Source organism: Sinocyclocheilus grahami, unplaced genomic scaffold, assembly GCF_001515645.1.
Source record: "Sinocyclocheilus grahami isolate Dianchi unplaced genomic scaffold, SAMN03320097.WGS_v1.1 scaffold776.1, whole genome shotgun sequence".
In the NCBI taxonomy this organism is placed as follows: domain Eukaryota; kingdom Metazoa; phylum Chordata; class Actinopteri; order Cypriniformes; family Cyprinidae; genus Sinocyclocheilus; species Sinocyclocheilus grahami.
The window spans coordinates 86,572-100,341 of record NW_015505955.1 but is presented as its reverse complement, the minus strand read 5'-3'; the positions used below and the strand labels follow the sequence as shown (position 1 = coordinate 100,341).

Here is a 13,770-nt window from a genome sequence, read left to right as displayed (position 1 = left end):
TCACAAAATACAAAGTGTTATAACTGTAACTTAGCCTAATGTTTTCCCATCGTGACTCGGATGCTGTCACATGCAATACATTGTGCACAAGACCAAAGAACAGAGAATATGCACATGATGAGCAATCTTGAATAATATTATCACGTTTTGTTAATTTGCATGCATTTGCTATTCAAGAAGCACCCACAGATCAGAAGGAGCTATGTGCTGCTGCTCTGTGAAGGCCAGCCCAGAATGGAGTTTGCAGGCTACGCACATCTGTCTCCTTCACATCGGCATGCGCATGCGCATGCGCAGAGGCGGCTGCTCCGTGACGCTCCGTGACACCGGCGCTGTATTGGAGTTGGACGTGGCACTCTCGGCACGCGATTCAACATCAGCAGAGGAAAGGACGCAGCTCATCATTCTCCTTCAGGTGAGTCTCTATTCTGTTGTTATGTACTAGTAAACTAACAAACTAAAGATGGTTTTTGAAAGACAACCTTATTTTGACCGTAGTCTCTAAGCATCGTTATTCATATAACGTTACTGTATATACATTTTTTTGTAAGTTTGTACAGTATGCCAGTTTCCGTCTCCAGCAGAAAATATTTCGTAACTTTGTATCACTGACAGCTAGTCCACGCGCATTATTATCAGCACATCGATCCTGTCCATTACATGTGCTGAAGTCTAGCACTATGGACTTTATTCAGTAAAGTGAAACATGCAGGTCTGTCATAACGGTCTTTGACGTGGCAGTTCAGGGCAGTGGCGACTGATACTGTACATTTACGCATAGCATCTCTGCTCTGAATATCGTGTGTGTTAACTGATTAAATATGATCTTACCCTGACAATGTCTAAAGGCCTCTTGCAGAGACATTATGTCTCAGACAGGCCAATCATTTTAGAGAAAGAGCAGCCCGGTGTCCAATTTAGAGGATTTGTATTTAATAAACCGGAGGACATTGCTTTGTATTTTTTTGCTTTGAGTTGTTTTCAAGCTGTGCTGTGTGAAAACATGCAGTAGGGATAGTTAGTTTATTTGTATAAGAAGTTTATCGAAACTAGGCATACTTTAGGCCTATAATTAAAGGGTTAGTTCACCCATAAATGAAAATTAGCCCCAGGGCGGTATACCGGTTCATACCGAATACCGGTGTTTATTTTTGTTATGATATTAATTTTTAAAATACCGCAATACCGGTGTGTATGTCGCTTAAACAACGTTGCCGCCGTCACTGCTATAATGCTTCTCCGACGAGCTGCTTCTTCTTCGGCTTTTGTCGTGGTACTGCGGGTTACACCAGCAACATGCCCGTGGACACTGTAGACTAGCGGTTTGCATGTGTACTGCACGTTGACGCGGACACCAACGCAGAAGTATAAATGAAAACTGACGCATAGCCTACGGCGTAGGTCTGACGCAGAAGTATAAATCAGCCTTTAGTATAGGACTACTTGTTTTTTATTACAGCCCGTGATAATTAATACATTACAAAAACATTGTACAAATAAAAAAATAGGCTAAAAGAAAGTCATCCGTCATCCTACTCCTCTACGTCTACTTCTGTCATCGCTTGGATTACAGCGTCACGGCACGTGCATAAATGAAAACTGACGCATAGCCTACGGCGTAGGTCTGACGCAGAAGTATAAATCAGCCTTTAGTATAGGACTACTTGTTTTTTATTACAGCCCGTGATAATTAATACATTACAAAAACATTGTACAAATAAAAAAATAGGCTAAAAGAAAGTCATCCGTCATCCTACTCCTCTACGTCTACTTCTGTCATCGCTTGGATTACAGCGTCACGGTACGTGCCTTCTTTTTGAACGGGATTTTCTCCAATGAAGGGGGAGGAGGGGGCGGAACATTTGACAAATTACGCTGCATTATTTATATTATTGCACTGGTTGGCTATTAACGGCGAGCAGACAGAGTGTCATTCAATGCATTGCAGAATACGGCGAACATAAATAAAGAAACGGAAGTTGCTTGTCGGATTTCCCTAACAAGCAACCATATTTTTATAAATAAGCCCAAAAAACCGCAACCCGTGACCTGGGATTTTTTTCACTCAATTTTACAAAAAAAGAAGCCCATAATCGCGTATAATACACGGACTTGGCAACTATGGCAGTGAGTGGCAGAGAAGCAGGGCATTCAGTTAGCCGCACCACAGCCGACTCGTCAATAAATGAGTACAAAACAGCATTTCCTAGCACCTGTCGCTTACTGATTGTTTTGAATTATAAATAGGAGCGTAGTTCGTCTGTTAATATCACATGCACTTCTTTGTTGTTGTTTTTTAAAATTTGTTACTCAGACGCAGGCAGTGCGCTGCATGAGACAAAAAAGTAATATAGCCAAAACAACCGCATAACCGCTCTTTAGTGTAGATGCATGTTGATTTTATCAGACGATGCCGCGATTATAAATGAGAGTGACTCCTGGTTGACATTAAAAGAGGTCGTGTTTAGTCACTATTTAGTGTGGTATTTTTTGACAATATTCACTCAACAAGACAGTAAAACAGGGCATTCTAAGTCAATATACTGCAGTATTTCCTCTCTCAATCAGTAGAAAATATGGGTTTAAAAAAAAAAATAAAATACCGTCATGTACCGTGAAACCGGTATAATTTTGGAAAATACCGTGATATCAATTTTTGGTCATACACTATTAGCCCATAAATTACTTACTCTCAAGTCATCCTAGGTGTATATGACTTTCTTCTTTCAGACGAATCCAGTCGGAGTTATATTAAAAATTGTCTTTGATCTTTCAAGCTGTTTCATGGCACTCAGCGGGTGTTGCATGCTTCAGTCCAAAACAAGTTAAATAAAAAGCGCCCATCCATAAAAAAAGTGTCTCACACGGCTCCAGGGGGTGAACGAAGGCCTTCTGTAGCGAATCGATGCATTTTTGTAAGAAAAATATCCATATTCAAAACGTAATAATCAATGAATCACTGTTTAGTTTATGGGAAATTCCCTGCATGATCATCATTCTTGTTTTTGTTATCAGTTATGTACAGTGGAGTGTTTTATGTTGCATTTTATGTAGGCCTAATGATTTCATTTTATATATTTATGACACTGTTTTGTTGTTTTAGGGCATAACTTTAAATCATCATCTGACATTTGTAGTGGGAATATTAATAGCAGTACATTTTACAGAGTTTAATAGCTCAAATCGGTTGGTAAATAAACATTACATAATGTAAAGACATATACAGTAAGGAACTTTAAATTAAACAGATGCCAAAAAGATGTCCATTTCTGTGCATTGCCATAACCTTATTATTTATGGTGAAGTTATAAAATTAATTAATTTAAAGTCTGAATACAATAGTCAAACCATTATATTCACATTTTGCATGTACCGGTATGTATTCTTGGCCGATTGTGTTATCATAAACTCCTCTTATCTCAGTCTAGTGACAAAGTTCCTGATCACACGTGCTTAGGGTTGAGGTAATCATATCAGGTAAAGTCTAAACTGTAGAAAACATTTCATTATCTCATAATTTTACAACAAACTGCTTCTGGGGTTCATTCACTCTACAACTTTTTAAAAAGTGCACTTTGTAATTAAAATGTAAAATCATTATGTTTTAATAATCTTTTGTCATGCTTAGAAAAGTAACACCTATTTTGATGTGTACTAAATACTAAATATACTAAATTACAACTTAAATTGTAATTACAAAGTTGGTGTTACAAGTATATATTTAAACACATGGCATAGAAGTTTCTATAGAAATGACATTAAAGTATATTTTAGTTTACATAAATGCTTGTTAATAAATTCAGCAGTACTTCACCAAAAACAACAACAACATATTTCAAAGACAATAGAAGTAATTGTGAATTTACATAGAAAGATCAAGTCCACTTTAAAGTTCATCTAATTGCATTTAATATAAATTTAAATCTTAATTCATTTTCATTTAATTGCAATTAACATGCAATTATGTGCCCGAAAACGTTACGTTCAGTTAGCACTTAGGTATATTCTTTCCACAATTTAGTACTCTTTTTCAAAGTATGCTAAAGTGTACTTCTTTTTACACAATGGTTAGTAATGGGCCGAATGCAACAGATAGATTAGAAGTTTTATGACTTCAAAATTAAAAGTTCATGTGTATTTCTGTTTTAAACCCGCAAAACAAATTAATTTTGATGGAAACGTCAAATTGCACATATAAAGTAGTTCTAATTCACCCCCTTTCTTCTATTCCAGGTCACCTTTTTTTTGTCTCAGACTGGAATGAAAGAGGTATAACAGTAGGATGAGTCAGCAAGGTTATGTTGCCACCCCTCCATACTCCCAGGCCCAGGCTGGAATGGTGGGATACTCTGCAGGTTTTGGGAACCCCCCACCTCAGTCGCATTATGGCATGTATGGATCTCCGCCACAGGGCTACTCTGCCCCTCCGACAGGTAAAGTAAATCTTCTTTTGTTGAGTTCTGTTCTAAAACTGGCAAGTTTCATCTTGTCCCTATGATATAGGAGTCTCAGCACCAATCTGCTCTGACTAATGAATTTTGGCTAGTGGATTTTGCATACCTGAGCCACTCCCCGTGCATGCACATATAAATAGGCGACAGGTGCATCCACTCATCAGGTTTTACGCTGAGGAGCCGAGAACGTGTCCCTGGCAACCAGTGATGGTTCAAGGTTGTGGCAAGGGGACATAATATCTCCATTCCCTCCATCAGGGAATGAGGGTTACATACGTAACCGAGACATTCCCTATCTGTCGGTCACGACATAGGTGGTCCATGGAAAGCACCACAACCTGAACCCTGTCACAACCCTGTAATGCTGCAAATGTTGACAAGCAGCTGCGTGTCAGACAAATGCTACGCAAAGGTCGTAACCTTCCCAATGCCCCAGCACAAATTCGCTGACCTTGTGAGTGAAACGTGAGAGCAGGCCGGCCCGAACACAAGGCACTCTGCGCTCACCGAAAATGCTTGGAAGTCCCCGACCCTCTTGATGGAAGTGAGCATGGTCAGGAGTGCTGTCTTAGCATGAATGAATGAATGATGCATTTATATAGCGCATTATTGTGTATTGCTGTACATCCAAAGCACTTTACAATCATGTGGGGGGGTCTCTCCTCAACCACCCCCAGTGTGCAGCATCCACCTGGATGATGCGACGGCAGCCACAGTACAATGGCGCCAGTGTGCTCATAGAGCCATAGAGTCATAGAGCCAGTCAAGTGGTTAGGGATTATTAGGAGGCCAAGATTGACAAGGGCCAGTGGCGGCAATTTGGCCAGGACACCGTGGTTACACCCCTACTCTTTACGAGAAGTGCCATGGGATTCTTTTTTAAATTAACTACAGAGAATCAGGACCTCGGTTTAGCGTCTCATCCGAAGGACGGTGCTTTTTGACAGTATAGTGTCCCCATCACTATACTGGGGCGTTAGGACCCACACATACCACAGGGTGAACACCCCCTGCTGGCCTTACTAACACCTCTTCCAACAGCAACCTAGTTTTCCCAGGAGGTCTCCAGGTACTGACCAGGCTAAACCCTGCTTAGCTTCAGTGGGCAACGAGGCCAAGATTGACAAGGGCCAGTGGCGGCAATTTGGCCAGGACACCGTGGTTACACCCCTACTCTTTACGAGAAGTGCCATGGGATTCTTTTTTAAATTAACTACAGAGAATCAGGACCTCGGTTTAGCGTCTCATCCGAAGGACGGTGCTTTTTGACAGTATAGTGTCCCCATCACTATACTGGGGCGTTAGGACCCACACATACCACAGGGTGAACACCCCCTGCTGGCCTTACTAACACCTCTTCCAACAGCAACCTTCCAAGTCTCCTATCCAGGTACTGACCAGGCTCAACCCTGCTTAGCTTCAGTGGGCAACCAGTCTTGGGTTGCAGGGTGATATGGCTGTGGCAACTGTTAGCAGACAGGAACTTTAGCTCAACTGAGTCCAGCGGCTCAAAGGGATCCCTCTGACGGCCAGCCAGGACAGTAGAGAGATCCCATGGGGGCACCAGGGGTGACCTAGGAGGATTTAACCTTCTGGCACTCCTCAGGAACTTGACGATGAGATCGTGCTTTCCTGCAAGAAAGAAAGCACTACTCCAATCGTGGATCTTCGGGGGTCTTCTCGGCGAGAAGAACACCAGTTCACGAACAGACTCCACTTCAGAGCATAGGCTTGCCTTGTCGAGGAAGCTCTAGCCTGAGTGAACGTGTAGAGCTCGAGGCCAGCTGTGTGCCAGCGCGTCCGTGCCGAGGGGGGCCTCGGTCAGGGAGTAATACAGATGGCAGTGGGAGGACTTGCGGGAAGCAAACAGGTCTACCTGGGCTTCCCCGAATCGACTCCAGATCAGCCGAACTGTCTCGGGATTGAGTCACAATTCCCTGGGGAACATGAGCTGTCGTGAGAGCACGTCGGCTGCACGATTGAGCTCCCCCAAAATGTGGACGGCACGCAGCAACTTGAGCCGCATCTGACTCCAGAGGAGGAGATGACAGGCGAGCTGTGACATGCGACGTGAACGTAGACCTCCCTGCTGGTTGATGTACGACACGGCTGCAGTGTTGTCTGTGCAGACCAACACGTGCTTGTCCTGTAGCAGTGACGGAACTGCCGTAAGGCAAGATGCACTGCCAACAGCTCTAGGCAGTTGATGTGCCAAAGCAGTCGAGGTCCCGTCCAGAGCACCGAGGCTGCCTGCCCATTGCATGTAGCGCCCCAACCCATACTGGAGGCATCTGTCGTGACAACGACATGCCGGGACACTTGTTCTAAGGGCACTCCGGCTCGTAGAAAGGAAAGGTCTGTAAAGGAGCTGAATGAGCGGCAAGACGTCGGCGTGATGGTCACATGGAGTGTACCGCGACGCCATGCCCATCTGCCTATCTGCCTGTGTCAAGGAAGAATCGAGACATGAAAGTAAGTATCCTTCAGGTCGACCGCTGCAAACCAATCCTGGGGCTGGATGCATCTGATGATGTGCTTCTGCATCAACATCTTGAACGAAAGCTTGTGAAGGGCCCGATTTAAGACCTGCAAATCCAGGATTGGCCGAAGGCCACCGCCTTTCATGGGCATGATGAAGTAAGGGCTGTAAAACCCTGACTTCATCTCGGCTGGAGGGACAGGCTCGATTGCATCCTTCGCTAGAAGGACAGCAATCTCGTCGTGCAGGACAGGGGCATCTCGGGCTGCTACCGAAGTCTCGAGAATGCCGCTAAACCTGGGAGGTCGCCTGGCAAACTGAATCGCGTTACCGAGTCAAACTGTCCGATTGAGCCATCGGGACGGGTTGGACAGTGCAAGCAATGTCTCCAAGCTCCATACGAGTGGCACCAAAGGGACAATCGACGCACCCGCGGTGGGAAGTCGTGCTGGATGGCACAGAAGGCATCGCATCCGGGCTCATCACAGCAGGACTCCCCGTATCCCCGGAGGGACTGGCCAGAGATGCGTGGGGAGGCAACAAGTCCCCGAACCGCAATCTCTTGGGCTCTGTCGATAGGGGGCGTCGTGGGCGAGAATGAGGAGGCAGTGCGTCGCTCAATGTCAGCCCACGTGCCTGAAAACCCAGAGGAAAAGGAAACTGCTCTTTTTTCCGAGAATGTGGGTACTTCCCACATCTCCGGGTTGCCCATGTCTGAGCCACTTTGTCAACTTTTTAGAGGACTTAGGGGGCGGATGGGACATGGAGGGCGCCGCATCGACGGTGTCTCAGCACGGGGCAGAGGCGCTCTCGAGAACGCAGGGGGGGGGCCCTCGGCGACGGGTAGGCTGAGACGCGGCCCCCGGCGGAGCGGTGGCAGCTGGAGGATCACACCGGGGCAAGATGGGCTGGATAGCCTCAGTCTGTCTCTGCAGTGCCGAGAACCTGCAGGGCAAAGTCCTCGACAGTGTCACCGAATAGGCCAACCTGCGGGATTGAAGCGTCAAGAAAGCGCACTTTGTCGACATCTCTCATCTCAGCGAGGTTAAGCCAAAGATGGCGCTCTTGGGCCACAAGCGTGGACATTGCCTTCCCAAGGGACCGCGCCATGACTTTCGTCACCCGGAGGACGAAGTGCGCAGTTCCTGCATCAACCCCAGGTCAGAACTACCCTCGTGCATTTGTTTGAGTGCCTTGGCTTGGTGGACCTGCAGGGTAGCCATGGCATGCAGGGCAGAGGCAGCCTGGCCTGCAGCACCGTAAGATATGGCCACGAGAGCGGCCGTCAGCTTACAGGCTTTGTACGGGAGACGTGGACGATTCCTCCAAGTGGCGGCATTTTATGGGCACCTATGGGGAATGTCTACGTACCCTCTAGCTGCCCCGCCATCGAGGGTAGTGAGGACAGAGGAGGGAGACGAGCGGCTTCTGGCCGAAAAAGGGACCGTCCATGACTTCGTCAGCTCCTCATGCACCTCTGGGAAAAAAGGCACCGGCGCACGGTGCGGATGTGAGCTGCGCCCCACGTCGAGAAACAAATCATCCAGCCGCGAGAAGCCTGATACTTGCGTCTGCCCGGGAATGCACGTCCATGACTTCTGGGTCCGATTCGGCGGCAGCGACAACACCCGAGGGGCACAGCCCCGCCAAATCTTCATCCTCGGAGGACGATTGCCCATCCCCCGATGCTGCGATCGACATCCAATCCTCCGGCGAAGCACCAAATTAAATGCTGGGACCGTCACGAGCCGGGCCAGCGAAATCACTCGGGAGCCACACGGGACATTCGCTATGGGAGGAGTGAGAGGTCCGCGGGGATGTGCCCGGCGGAGAAGCTCTCACTGTGACCCTCAGATCTACCAGAGCTCTAGCCAGCGGTCCCCTGCTCGTGACAGGAAAACCGGGATGGGTAGAGACAGAGGGTGCCGCTCCATTCCACGTGAGAAGAGAGAGGCGAGATTGCAGCGAAGCCATCTCATACGCTCGCAATAAATGCATGAGTCATCCATGAACGCAGCTTCAGCGTGTTGGATTCCCAGACACTGAAGGCAACGCTCGTGGCCGTCGACAGAGGACAGGTAACGACTGCAACCAAGAGAACACGGACGGAACGGCATCTTTAAAAAGATGCAAACCATCAGTGATGAGAAACTGCTCTTTTAGTTGTAGCATCCAGGGGAATCGCTGAATCAACAGGGACACCGCTGTTTGTGCCGTCACGCCAACCATGAACAGCTTCTTTCTTCCAGTCAGAACAAAAAGGCTTTGTGGAGAAGAAATCATTCACCCACTCGGCTCCGAAGCAAAAATCTGATGAGTGGATGTACCTGTCGCCTATTTATACCCATATGCACGGAGAGTGACTCAGGTATGCAAAATCCACTAGCCAAAATTCATTAGCGTTTTCTCTTAAAAACAGAGCGGATTGGGGCTCTCAAGTAACCCCCACCCCATGTCGTCACTACATAACTCGTAGTGACCGACAGATAGGGAACTGCTTTTCAATATAGTGTCAGCTGTCCCTGCATACTCTGTTTTTTAATGCTGAAATTCATTTTATCACAGTTCAATCTTCTCACATGCTTATGTACATGTAAAAACGAATGCTGTTTTTCCAGGTGTGCTCAAACCTCCTGCCTCCTCTTTTTCTGGGATGCCTCCACCACCAGTATCCAGCCAGTATGGTGCTAACATTCAGCAAAATGGGGCCCATCCCCACAGGTGAATACTGGTTCAATGTGATGAAACATTTTTTAAATCGCAATTTTTTTTATAATGTGTTTTTTTGCTCCCATCAGTTTCCCTGCTCCTGTTGCTTCAGCTCATTCCATGTCTGCTTATGGACAGCCTCCTCAAAGTGCTCTTCATAGTATGGCACAAGCCCTGCCTCCAACTCAACAGCTGACCAATCAAATGAATGCCATGAACATTGGAGGATATGGTAAGTTAGATGCCATTTTATATTGAAGTGAACTAAATTTTAGAGGGCCCATTTTATACCCATGCACCATTATCTTTAGGCCAAAGGCCCATGCAGGTACCACAGTCCCCTTCCAGCTTAGCAGCACCACAACAGTTTCAAACTTCCCCACCAGCAGCAATGGGACATCCGCCCATTTCTCCACCAGGACAGCAGCTGCCCTCTCTTGGATCTCCTCCACCAATGACCACGATAGGTTCTGTGACAGCTCCGCCAATGGGAATGCCTGGCCCACCTGGACCAGGTGTCCACCAACCACCACTGGGACCCCAAGGCTATCCACAGCAACCAGGTAAAAACTAGGAAATTTTGCACCAGTGATTAAGAAATAGTTCCGGAGCTTATATTTGTGACCTTGGACCACAAAACCAGTCATAAGGGTCAATTGTTTTAGATTTATGACTAAATAAGCTTTCTATTGATATATGGTTTGTTAGGATAGGGCAATATTTGGCTAAGATACAACTCTTTGAAAATCTGGAATCTGAGGGTGCAAATTATTATTATTTTTTAATTGAGAAAATAGCATTTAAATTTGTCCAAATGAATTTCTTAGCAATGTATATTACTAATCAAGAAGTTTTGATATATTTACGGTAGGAAATTTACAAAATATCTTCATGGAACATGATCTTTACTTAATATCCTAATGATTTTTGGCATAAAAGAGTAATCGATAATTTTGACCCATACGATGTATTGTTGGCTATTGCTACAAATATACCCGTGCTACTTATGACTGGTTCTGTGCTCCAGGGTCACAAAGGTGATGTGTGTCATTTTTGACAACCTTTTACACTTCCAAAAGTTTGGAATAATTAAAGGGGTCATGAACTGTCCAATCACTGTGCCTTGTTTGTAAAAGAATCGTAAAATGAAGTGAACAAAGAACTGAGTTCTTACTGACGAGGTCTGGATCTTCATTAAAATAAAGTTAATCTATTCTTTCTTAACGTTGGGTTCAGAAGGAAGGCAGTGCAAATACAAATATTTTTTCCACAGCTTGGCACTGCACAGCATCCTGTTGTCTTCAGAGCCATCTTTATTGTTTAGTTTCTGTGTAGACCTGCACGTCCGCCTCTCTCCTAAACACTACATGTGTGAATCTGTGGCCGGGGCTAAATAGGCAGTGATGTTGTTGAACATCTGCAGAGGCGGTGCTTATCCACACTATAACATCATGGAGTAGAACATTCCACAACCTGTCGTTTTGGCAGACTGCCTTCAATATAAGCCATTTTTAGACTAACGAGAAAGTTTTGGGTTCTGAAACGTACAATATGTTTTTATAGTGCAATGACCTCTTATGTGTCAAAAGATCAAGGTTTCTCAGTTCATGACCCCTTTAAGATTTAGATTTTTTTTTTCAAATGAGTCTCTTATGCTCACCAAGACTGCATTTATTCAATCAAAAATACAGTAAAAACAGTAATATTTTGAAATATTATTACAGTTTTTAAGAACTATTTTCTATTTGAATATATTTTAAACTATAATTTATTCCCGTGATGCAAAGCTGAATTTTCAGCATCATTACTCCAGTCTTCAGAGTCACATGATCCTTCAGAAATCATTCTAATATGCTGATTTGCTGCTCAAGAAACATTTCTTATTATAAGTGTTGAAAACAGTTGTGCTGTGTGATATTTTTATGGAAAATGTGCCATATATTTTTAAAGATTTTTTAAAGATATATTTATAAGATTTTTTGATGAAAAAGAAAGTTCAAAAGAAGCATTGATTTGAATATCTAAAAATGTATTAAGATAGGAAATAGTTATTTTAAACTGTAATATATCATAATAATGTTTTTTTTAATCAAATAAATGCAGCCTTGGTGAGTATAAGAGGCTTCTTTCAAAAATATAGAAAAATCTTAATTATTCCAAATTTTGACTGGTAGTGTATATGTTAATCCTAAATCCTTGTAAAATAACAATCCACCTACATGAGACTTAAAAAAAAGTTTGTTCAGACTTTAATGCGTTGCCACTGTTTTATGAGAAAGGCCTCGGCACGAGTCTGGCAGCAACATTAGTTCAACCAGTTGTGTGAGTTTGGTTTGGGACTATCTGACTAAATGTGAGTTGTGGTAACAGAATCTGTCTTTATTTTTTCATTTGTGGTGCAGAAATGACACACCTCACCTCTACTCGCTGTTTTTAGAGGCAAATGTTGACTAGCTTAAATAACTCTTTTTGTTTCTGATCTGAAGGGAGCCCAATGTCAGGCCCGTATGGTGCACAAATGGCAGGGCCACAATCAGGCGCTTTCCCAGGAGGCTTTCCTGGAGGTCCAGCACAAATGGCAGGCCCTCCTCAAAAGAAGCTGGACCCGGACTCCATTCCAAGCACAGTAATAACAGGCAATAAATGCTACTTTATAAAGTATTTAAATTTGTGCACATTTCAAGGTACACTGATTTGTCTGTTGCAGACGCAAGTGATTGAGGATGACCAGGCTAAGAGAGGAGGCCAGGTGTATGTCACAAACATCAGAGGTCAGGTGCCTCCACTGGTCACCACAGATTTCACAGTGCAGGATCAAGGTGAGCATGGCAGCTGTCTTTGCACTTCTCGCCTAATATTAGCATAAAGGTGCTTTTGTTTAATATAGTAAACGTTTTTTTTTTGTTGCCATTTTAAGGGAATGCCAGCCCAAGGTTCATGCGGTGCACAACATATTCCTTCCCCAGCACTGCTGACCTTGCAAAGCAGTGCAAAGTGCCTCTGGCAGCCATCATCAAACCCTTCGCCACCGTGCCCAAAAATGAGGTATGCAGCATTTCTCAGCACTCTGATTTTTGCAGTTCTTCAGTTTTGAGTTTATATACTAGATTTATTTTTACATTTATTCATGCAGCAGACATGATTTACAAACGAGGAATGCTACGTGACTCTTTTTCTGAGGAATATTTAGTATGTTTTATATGTGATTAAAATGTACAAAACCATGTCTTGGGGAGGTACATAATGTTTAGCTCTGTAAAACTATACATATGTTCCCTTGTTACAAATAAGTACGCTTTAGCATGCTTTTAGAAAGAGTAATTATTACAAAAAAATCATATATTTTAAAATAATATACTTAAGTGCAAACTGAAAGTAATGTTTTTAGACACTTAATTGCATATTAATGGCAATTAAATGAAAATGTGACCCACTTAAGTATGTAATGTAAGAAATGTAATTTCAAATAAAATACTATGGTTAAAATTATAATCAAGTACTTTACATATGTTTTAGTATGTTAGTCATCACATCAAAATGAGTGTACTTATTTAAAGCATGACAAAAGATGATTAAAACCTAATGATGTTATAATGTGCTGCTTTAATGTAAAATTTTAACATGCGTTATTACAAAGTTCACTTTAAAAAAAGTAATTAAGTGTTTTAAGATACAGGTCATGAATTTGTACTCTCTTTAAGTTCACTTAAGTGGCCTTTCATTTTATTGTACTTACATGTGCTTTAATGTAAAATTTTAACATGCGTTATTACAAAGTTCACTTTAAAAAAAGTAATTAAGTGTTTTAAGATACACGGTCATGAATTTGTACTCTCTTTAAGTTCACTTAAGTGGCCTTTCATTTTATTGTACTTACATTATCTAAAAGTAAAGTTGTTAAAAACATGCTTTTAAGATTTGAAGTACACTACATGTGCACATTCAATACAATTAAGTGTGCTTCTTTTTCATAAGGGATATTAACAGCATAGAAATCAAAATTCACTTCTAACCATATGATTTTCCTTCTGTGATAACACTTTATTTAAAGTAATCCTGTGTCCTTGTTACACATGTTACATGTACTTATTATTATAATAATAACAAATTATGCATAATTACATGCAA

At 43.3% G+C, this 13,770-nt stretch overlaps 1 protein-coding gene across 1 annotated transcript in view; it reads left to right on the top strand.

Annotated features, from left to right (window-relative positions):
- Positions 1-298: 298 nt before the first annotated feature.
- LOC107561511 (protein transport protein Sec24D-like) overlaps positions 299-13,770 on the top strand; it is a 36,673-nt gene continuing 23,201 nt past the window's right edge. The window contains exons 1-8 of the mRNA XM_016245964.1: positions 299-415; positions 4,234-4,433; positions 9,552-9,654; positions 9,732-9,874; positions 9,954-10,205; positions 12,129-12,268; positions 12,350-12,461; positions 12,560-12,687. Of these exons, the coding sequence (XP_016101450.1) occupies positions 4,283-4,433; positions 9,552-9,654; positions 9,732-9,874; positions 9,954-10,205; positions 12,129-12,268; positions 12,350-12,461; positions 12,560-12,687 (1,029 nt within the window). The 5' untranslated portion in view covers positions 299-415; positions 4,234-4,282. The remainder of the gene's footprint in view (positions 416-4,233; positions 4,434-9,551; positions 9,655-9,731; positions 9,875-9,953; positions 10,206-12,128; positions 12,269-12,349; positions 12,462-12,559; positions 12,688-13,770) is intronic.